The sequence below is a fragment of the Chlorocebus sabaeus genome, chromosome 1 (genome assembly GCF_047675955.1).
Source record: "Chlorocebus sabaeus isolate Y175 chromosome 1, mChlSab1.0.hap1, whole genome shotgun sequence".
Taxonomy (NCBI): domain Eukaryota; kingdom Metazoa; phylum Chordata; class Mammalia; order Primates; family Cercopithecidae; genus Chlorocebus; species Chlorocebus sabaeus.
In genome coordinates this window covers 9,412,999-9,422,099 of record NC_132904.1, presented here as the reverse complement: position 1 = coordinate 9,422,099, position 9,101 = coordinate 9,412,999, and the positions used below count along the sequence as shown (strand labels likewise).

Sequence of the window (9,101 nt, the reverse complement as noted above, 5' to 3'; positions counted from 1 at the left end):
GAGGCGCCCGCGGGACTGGCCCTCGGCGGCGCGGGGAAGCCCCGAGGTCGGGGTGGAGCCTAAGTCCTTCCGCCACCACCGTTGCTCGTTGCTCGCGCTCCACAGGTAGGGAGCGCAAAGTCTTGGAAGCCAGAAGGCAGAGGGAAGAGGGGGCGCTCCACTACCCGCCCCATCCCCAGTTTCCCAGATGAAACATGGACTTGCGCTTTGTATTTTTTTTTTAACAAAATGTATTCATCTTTCTTGGAACTGAAAAATAAATCTATGTACAAAACAGGAAAAGATCAGGCTCCTGTCACCCACTCTCAACCCTCTGCAGATTTCCTCCGGGATGCTCCGAAATGGGCTGGACCTCTGGGAGGTTCCCAGAGGGTCGGAAGGGAGGTCCTGCTCTGATCCGGGGCCAGTTTCGTCAGGAAGAGGGCGGGGCTCAGGATGCTCATAGGCTGGGGGAGGAGTTTTGTGTCCCAGACTCGGGATAGGAGAGGAAGCTAGGATTTCCAAATTCTGGAGCAGAACTTAAGTTTTTTGGGGCAGAAGGCTTGGATTCGCAAGATATGGAATTCTGAAGTGTGGAAATATACTCCTAGGGGCGGAGTGGTCTAGGCTCCAAGGCCGGAGGTGGGACCTGTGCTCCTTGGGTTAAGGGTGAAACCTCAGCTCCTACAAGCTGGGAGCAGCCCTGAGTAACGTTGGTCTGGCTCTAGGTGAGCGGTTCCGAGGAGGAGCCTAGGTTTCTAGGGGCTGGGCCTTTAAAGATTGTTAATTAGGACCCAGGGTGAGGTTTCCATTGGCACCCTGGAATTCTGGGAGAAGAGACCTATATTCTAACGACTAGGGCAGAGCCGTGGGTTCTGAGCTGGAGAAAATCGTGGGTTTGATATAGACTCTGCTCGGGACCTGGAACCTTGGGTTTGGGCTGGGGGCAGAGCATGGGCTCAGAGTTGGGGGACTAAAGGCGGGGCCTGGGTCCCCACAAGCGGTCCAAAGTCCCCAGTAGTTTAGAGGCCTTTGCGCTGCCGCTTGAGGAAAGACAGAGTGTAGTCACTAGGGGTGGACACTTTCTGCTTCTTCATCTGCACTTGCGACTGTGCCGTGAGTTGCAGCTTGATGGCGCTCGAGTTGATCTTGGTGGCCACCAGCAGTTCCTTCATGCCCTTCATCTTCTCACTCTGGAAAGTGAGCACTGGACCCTCTGGCGGTGGTGACGCTGCAGGCGCTGGCACCTGAGCCGTGCTGCCACCTTCAGGGCCTCGGGCTGTGCCAGGGACCGTCCCAGGGGGCTTCCGGGGAGGTCCTGACACTGCACCCTGGCTGGCACCCAGGCCCTTGTCCAGTGCTGGCTTCTTGGGTGGCGGGGGCTCCTCTGGCTTGGACTCCCGCCGTGGGCCCCGCCGCCGGCCTTCCCGGGCTTCCTCGCCCCATGGCTCCTCGGCCTCGGCTGCCTCGGCCTCTCGGCTCACTATGCGCACCTTCTGCCGCACCTGGGCCAGTGGGGAGAACAAGGTGAGAGCAAGGTTGCTGGCCAGTGGCTGGAACTCCAGGACCCTGCTCTGGCCATCCCATGCCACCCAGGGGTCTCAGTCTCACCGGCACCCAAGGGGATGAGCAGATACTGCCCCTGGGCCAGAAAAGTCTGACAAGCCATAGCTGCTGTCACCACCTGTAGTGCCCAGACCTCTGTGCAGCTGTCCCTCACCTGTCCCTCGAAACGGCCTAGGGACTGCACAAGAAAGGTGGCCCAGCCCACATGCAGCACAGGCGTGGGACTGCCCTCCTCCCATTTGCAGATGCCGTCGTAGAATCGCAGCAGGTGGGCGAAGCACTCAGGGTCTTGGAGGGCAGAACCTTGGCTCTGGGTGCCCTTGACAAGGGGGAAGGGAGGGCACAGGTCAGTCTCTTACCCCTTAGCAGAGGGCACAGGCCAGGCCCCCCACCTAGGCAAAGACCCCTGGCTCCAGAAAAGGTAAGCATAGGTTGAGAACATTCTTAGAACCTCTTTCCTTTTATAAAACCAATCCGTAGCCAGGAGGTACCATCCCTTATCTCCATCCCTCAGCTGAGGGAGGGAGTCTGGCCATGAAACTGAAGGCACAGGGTAGAAACCTCTAAAATACCTTCAGCCCTGTCCAACCTGGGCCCAGGACCTCAGTTATAGCAAAAAGGAACATAGCTCTCTGCTCAGGGCCACCTTCCTCATGCCATCCCTAGTCCCATACATGCGCTCCCCGTGGCCTATGGCAGGGAGCCCTGCCCAGGTTGCAGGCTGGACACAGGCTGGAGCTCCAGCCTTTCACCTGGCTCTGCTCCCCAGGCCGCTCCTCGCCCGCCTCCAGCAAGCTGGCTGCCTCCTTCAGCAGGTTGGGGATGACATCATTGGCTACTTCGAAGAACTCCTTGTAGATCTCCTCGTCTTCCCGGCAGTAGTTGTAGCTGTGAGAGCAGTGGGGTCTCTGTAGGGTCTGAAGGGGTCTCGCCATGGGGGGTAGCCCCAGGGACCTGGTGGGGGATGGAGCCCAGGTTTCTTTTCCTGGGTCACCCCAGGGGCTGGGGGAGTAGGTGGGGTCCTCACTGCAAAATGATGCTGTCTGGGTTAGCCACAGCAAGAAAGCAAGAATGAGGAGGGGCACGGGGCTGAGGGTGGAGGTCCCACTGCTGGATGATGGTGGTTAAACATTGGGAGGAGATTTGAGGCTGTTCTGAGAAAAAAAAATTAGGAGAAGGGAGGGGGGGAAAGATGTGACACCTTAATCAGGGTCCCTACCTCCTGGGTGATGGTGGCCTTGCTGCCTAGGGACTGGATAGAAAGGGGATGGGGCGTGGGAGCCAGGCCTCAGTCCTGGATGAGGGTGGTTGGAAACTGATGGACGGGAAGAAAGGACAGGCTGCAGGCCCTAATAGGGGGATCCTCACTCCTGGATGACAGTGGCCGTGTCTGCCCAGGCCTGCAGGGCTTCGCGCACGTTGCGGTTGCGACAGTGGTAGCCAGCCAGGTACATGTAGGGGTAGATGTGTTCATCCCGATAGTAGGTCTTGGCTGAGGCAATGCCCTGGGGGTGAGGCAGAGGATCCTCAGGGAGGCAGCCCCAGCTGCCCTGCTGGCACAAATGCCCCACCAGGGCACACCCAGAAGGGGTCACAGGAAGATCCCAGGGAGTCCTCTCCATCTCCACTCTGACCTCCACTTGCTGCCAGCCCTTCTACCTGGTCTCCTCCCTGGGTCTACAGGACTGCTGGCTGAGGCCTGGGGCAGACTGCAGGGATGGGGACTGCCCTCCAAGCTCAGGGTCCTCCTCTTTCCCAGACACTCTTCTACATACACACCAAAGACTTCCAAGCCCAGCCCAATGGCCCTACTCCCCACCTACACCCACCAAGTAAACACCCCTCCCTCTTCAGTGCTCCTACCACATTTGACCTCTGTTATACTCCAGAAAGGACAATAAGGAGTGGTAAAAAAGGCAGGACTGAGGGGACAAATGCAGACCCTGCCACTCCCAGGCTGGTGAACCCTGGACACTCCTCAGACAGCCCTGACTGAACTGATTCTGCACACAGTTGACATAAAGTGACACTGGATGGGTGATACCCCCTAACACACAAAGTTCTCTTCTCATCCACCCAGATGAGGGCCCCTGCCTCAGCCACTGTTGGGGTCTCCCTTCTGCATCCTCCTCAGATGCCCCCACCTTGTGGTAGAGGGTGAGTGGATCTGGCCGGCCAGGGGTGGGCTCCAGCTCCTCCAGATCTGCCAGGTTCCCTAAGGCCATGGGGTACCTAGGAGAGGATCATAATTCAGGCTGCCACCCAGCCCCCTGGCCTCACAAGGCCCACCCAGCCTGGCCACTTCCCTCTACTGACCTTTCCAGATGTCCCAGGTCATAGAGCAGCCAGAGCAGCTTCTAGGAGCCGAAGGAGAGAGTTATGAGCTACAGAACAGGGAGGAGAATGGGTCTTTAGCCTATCGGGCAGAGGTGGGGGTCAGAACAAACAGGGACCACCCACCAGGTAGAAGGGCCAAAATTCTGGGCCATTCTTTAATGGAGTTAAAGCAATTTCACATCTCAATTCCACTCTCCCAAGAGCCCTGGGAAAGGCCAGGCCAGGAATTACTAACCCATATTCCAGCGGGGGAAACTGAAGCTCAGGAAGGGAAAGTGCCCCTACCCAGGATCCCACAGCAAGTCAAGTCTGGCCTAGCCCAGTACTGCTCCATTGGCTCAGCCCTCACCTGCTGCAGCTGCAGCAGCTCCAGCGAGTCGGTGTGCAGGTCAATGGAAGGGTTGATGGCACACACCATGAATGCCACCTCCATCTTGCGGTCACAGCGCATGTATGATCCTTTCAGGTACAGCCAGCTCTTGAGAGGGGACAAGATCGTTATGTCTCATGATGGCCCACCCTGTGCCTTCTTCAGGGAATGACAGCCGGGAAAAGGGGCTCTTCTGTCTTCCCTTCCTGATGTATGTGGGTGGTAATGGGAAGAAAGGGGTGTGGCCCAAGAAAGTGGAGTCCTTTGGTTGGTTTGGGCTACCAGAGTATGAAGGGGACAAGGTTGCAGGGAGGGAACAATACCCGCTCAGCCACACCAGCGTTGACCGTCTGGCCCCTGCGGTCCTCGTTGCCCTTGCCATGCCAGGTGACCTCAGCTGTCTGCTCCCCATTGGGCCCAAACACTACCCAGGCATGATCCTCAGACAGGGCGAGGTGGACATCCCGGAGACCCAGGGCCTGGCAGGCCCCAACCACAGCAAAGGCCACACCGGAGCTGTCCAATTTGGTGCCTGTGGAAGGGGCAGGTAATGAAAGAGGGTCCTCTGTGTTTTGATGTGGGGGAAGGGAGCCAGTGGGCCACACTCCCTCCCACTCCCCTTCCAAGCCTGTGCCCCAAATTCAGATTATCCTGCCCACCATCCCTCCATCCCTTCCCTCCCATGTGTTCAAAGCCTCTCTCTCCCTGTTTACACCCTCTATGTCCAACAAGAGACCTTTCTGGATCTCCTGTAGCTGACCCAGCCTTTGGCCCTATCTCGTCTTTCTCTGCAACTCTATTATATATTCTATGGATTTAAGGATTCTATTTTACTGCACTTACTAGGTTAAAACAGGAATGGCAAATACAGGACACTGGCCAACACTCTCCTGTTATACACCCACCAACAGATAATCCTCATTTATCTCTGCACTCTTTTCCTGCTAATCTGAGAAGCAGCCTCTGAATCCTTCTCAATATGGCACACCAGGATGGGATTGCCAGTCAACCAGGCTTGCTGAAAAGTCTTAAGCCTTTTGAGGTCAAGCCCTCGGTCTGTCTCAAAACATTTTTGGCCGGGCGCGGTGGCTCACGCCTGTAATCCCAGCACTTTGGGGGGCCAAGGCGGGTGGATCACGAGGTCAGGAGATCCAGACAATCCTAACACAGTGAAACCCCATCTCTACTAAAAATACAAAAAAAAAAAAAAATTAGCCAGGTGTGGTGGCAGGCGCCTGTAGTCCCAGCTATGCAGGAGGCTGAGGCAGGAGGCAGGAGAATGGCATGAACCCAGGAGGCAGAGCTTGCAGTGAGCCGAGATTACGCCACTGCACTCCAGCCTGGACGACAGAGTGAGACTCTGTCTTAAAAAAAAAAAAAAAAAAAAAAAAAATTTTCATAGGTCACCAGTTGCGGTGGCTCACACCTGTAATCCCAGCAACTGGGAGGCTGAGGCGGGCAGATCGCTTGAGCCCAAGAGTTCAAGACCAGTCTGGGCCACATAGTGAGACGCCATCTCTACAAAAAATACAAAAAATTAGCCAGGCATGGTGGTGAATGCCTGTACTCTCAGCTACTCAGGAGGCTGAGGTAGGAGGATCTCTGAGCCCAGGGAGGTTGAGGCTGCAGTGAGCCATGATCACACCACTGCACTCCAGCCTGGGGGACAGAGTGAGGCCCTGTCTCAAAAAAAAAAAAAAAAAAAACACAAAAACAAAAACAAAAACATCTTCATAACTATTATTTGGTTTAACTGCCTTAAATGCAACCCAATTTCATCTTCTTGCCCCCTAAATCTGCTGCCGCCCTCTGTATCTCATGCTTAGAACTGCTGTAACTGTTCAGTGGCAGGGGTGGAGGTGCTGAGGGGGCAGAGGTGAGATTGATGGTTTGGAGCCAAGTGATCAGGCTTCACTTCCAGCCCTGCCATGCCGTGTGTGACTTTGGCACATCATTTCCCCTCTCTGGGCTTCAGTTTCCCAACTGCAAAGAGGAAAATAACACCTGCCCAACCTCACAAGGCTTACAGTTCTCAAAAGGGTTCTGTAAACCACGGAGGGTTTTGAAGAAGTGGGTCATGGATAAGATTCCCACCTACTGGGCTCCAACCTGTGATGAAGCTGAAGAGGGACTGGATGTGGGCTCGATCCTTGAAGTAGGAGCGGCTGAGGCTGTTCCATATGACATCGGAGACTTTCTTCACCAGCTCACGGCTGGAGACACCCCCTTCTCGAGGATAGAGGGACAGGTCGACGGCGCCTCGGATCTGGGCCGTGAAGCGGGCATAGAGGGCGGCGATGATAGACAGGTCGGCCACGGGAAAGTAGGTGAGGCCGCCAGGCGGGTCGGGGGCGGGGCTGGGCTGGAAGGTGAGCTCGGGAACGTTGGTGGGGATGACGCGGTTGACAGCCAGAAAATGCTCCACGAAGCCCAGCACCAAGGAAAGGAGCACCAGGTCCGGCTCCTCTCGGCCCAGCTCGGCAGCAAACAGGCGCACCACGTCGTCGATGGAGCGCAGCGGGAACAGCGTCTTCTGGGCGGCCTTCAGCCCCATGGCGGCGGGCGGCGGGCGGCGGCCTGCAGGCAAGCCGCGGGAGGGAGGGTCGGGCAGGTTCGGCCGGGGAGCCCCCTCCCAGGGTCCGCTAAGTTTCCACCCTCCGACACACGCACAGCTCCCCTGCTTCCCCACCCTCCTCAGCCTCTGCTCACCGGCTTCCCCTCTTTTGTCGGTGAGACCCCTCAGCCGAGACTGCAGAGCCTTTTTGTCCCCCACAATTCCGGGACGCCCGGTACCCGATGGGGTGCGCCTCAAGGACCCCAATGAGGAGCCCCAATGGCCGCCCCGCCCCCTCTACGACTGTGCCCCCGGGGCCCTAGAGTCCGCCCAGAAAGCGCACCCAGGCCAAGCCCCCAAACCCCAAGGAGAGTCCTCGCCTCGGTACCCCTCGCCCACCTCCGCGCTTACATCCCACACAAGGCACCGCGGCCCACGCCGCCCGGAGCCTGCTGGGACATGAAGTCCCGCCCCTAGGGTCGCACTACCCGCCGGGAAGTGGAGTCTGGGCCCACCCCTGCCCCCGCCGAATCTGGAAATAGTTGCGGGCCAGGCCGCCGCGCGGTGGCTTCTGGGATCTCTAGGTCCGCGGCTCCGGATGCCTCCTTCCCGAGACACTCAGGGATTGGTCCTTCCCTTCAAGCCGACCAGGCAGGAAGCGAGTCCGCAGTGCCTTCTGGGAAATGTAGTCCAGGGGCGCTACCTGCAGACTCAGGGTGGCAGGTCACCGAGCTTCTGCCGGTTTTGCTGTCACGGGTCAGTCGGCAAGTTATGAGGAAAAAGATCAAGTTGCTTGATCCAGAACAATTTTAAATAAAACGATGTGAGGAAATCAGATACTTTTAAACACTTCCAGAGAGTAAATGTGTTCAACCGCTTTAGCTGGGTATCAGCGTCTGTTAACAAATAAATATGGGCCGGGCGCGGTGGCTCACGCCTATAATCCCAGCACTTTGAGAGGCCGAGGCGGGCGGATCACGAGGTCAGGAGATCGAGACCATCCTGGCTAACACGGTGAAACCTCGTCTCTACTAAAATACAAAAAATTAGCCGGGCATGGTGGCGGGCGCCTGTAGTCCCAGCTACTCGGGAGGCTGAGGCAGGAGAATGGCGCGAACCCGGGAGGCGGAGCTTGCAGTGAGCGGAGATGCGCCACTGTACTCCAGCCTGGGGGACAGAGTGAAGACTCTGCCTCAAAAAAAAAAAAAAAAAAAAAAAAAAAGGCCCCAGTAGCTGGGATTACAGGTGTCCGCCACCACACCCAGATCATTTTTTGTATTTTAAGTAGAGATGGGGTTTCACCATGTTGGCCAGGCTGGTCTCGAACCCCTAACTTCAAGTGATCTGCCCGCCTCGGCCTCCCTAAGTGCTAAGATTACAAGCATGAACCACCGTATCCAGCCAAAGAGTAGTTATTTGTTTGTTTATTTGTTTTGAGACGGAGTCTTACTCTGTTGCCCAGGCTGGAGTGCGGTGGTGCGATCTCGGCTCATTGCAACCTCTGCCTCCCAGGTTCAAGTGATTCTTCTGCCTCAGCCTCCCAAGTAGCCGGGATTACAGGCGCCTGCCACCACACTTGGCTAATTTTTGTATTTTTAGTAGAGACAGAAGTTTCACCATGTTGATCAGGCTGGTCTCAAACTCCTGACCTTAAGTGATCCTCCCACCTCGGCCTCCCAAACTGCTAGGATTACAAGTATAAGCCACTGTGCCCAGCCTATATCAACAACATTTTAAAACTTTGAAACAATATTAAATTTCCACAGCCACAAATGTATTCACTTATTCATTCAAAAAAACAGATTTTTGGTACTTACCATGGGCCAAGTTCCAGACACTGGGTATAGAGCAGTAAATAAAACAGATCAAATTCCTGCCCTATTTCACCTCTTCACCTCTCTGGATTTTCCTCAAAATTTATAACCCTTCTCTAATCATGAGAAAACATCTGGCAAAACAGAGTTGAGGGACAGTCTACAAAATACCTGACCAGTATATCTCAATAGTGTCAAGTTCATGCCAGGCTCATACCTGTAATTACAACACTTTGGGAAGCTGAAGCAGGAGGATTGCTTGGGGCCAGGAGTTCAAGACCAGCCCGGGCAACATAGGGAGACCCCGACTCTACAAAAACAAAACATTGACCGGGTGTGGTGGTGCTCACCTGTAGTCCCAGCTACTCAGAAGGCTGAGGCAGGAGGATCATCTGAGCCCAGGAGGTCAAGACTGCAGTGAGCCGTGGTCATGGCAGTGCACTCCAGCCTGGGCAACACAGTGAGACCCTGCCTCAAAAAC

At 55.9% G+C, this 9,101-nt stretch overlaps 1 protein-coding gene across 3 annotated transcripts; it reads right to left on the bottom strand.

The window, feature by feature from the left end:
* Positions 1–206: 206 nt before the first annotated feature.
* On the bottom strand, positions 207–7,320 carry MEN1 (menin 1). Of its 3 annotated transcripts, none has more exons than XM_073014910.1 (10): positions 7,218–7,320; positions 6,362–6,829; positions 4,576–4,784; positions 4,232–4,360; positions 3,862–3,902; positions 3,690–3,777; positions 2,914–3,050; positions 2,298–2,433; positions 1,700–1,864; positions 207–1,484 (listed from the first exon to the last, which is right to left on the bottom strand). In XM_073014910.1, the coding sequence occupies exons 2-10, from the start codon at positions 6,804–6,806 to the stop codon at positions 1,002–1,004; spliced, it is 1,833 nt and encodes a 610-aa protein (XP_072871011.1). In that variant the 5' UTR covers positions 6,807–6,829; positions 7,218–7,320; the 3' UTR covers positions 207–1,001. The 3 variants fall into 3 exon arrangements, with proteins under 3 accessions (XP_072871011.1, XP_007991608.1, XP_037855039.1); XM_007993417.3 differs by having other exon boundaries at positions 7,206–7,307; XM_037999111.2 differs by having other exon boundaries at positions 6,962–7,275.
* Between the last annotated feature and the right edge of the window lie 1,781 nt (positions 7,321–9,101).

Bases quoted from the DNA above. Each gene is read 5' to 3' on its own strand.
- MEN1 (XM_073014910.1), bottom strand. From the start codon at position 6,806: ATGGGGCTGAAGGCCGCCCAGAAGACGCTGTTCCCGCTGCGCTCCATC. The intron at 4,361-4,575 runs GTATTGTTCCCT...TCCCCTCTCAAG, and splicing joins ACGCTGGTGTGGCTGAGCGG to AGCTGGCTGTACCTGAAAGG. The intron at 3,778-3,861 runs GTCAGTAGAGGG...ATCCTCTCCTAG, and splicing joins GACCTGGGACATCTGGAAAG to GTACCCCATGGCCTTAGGGA.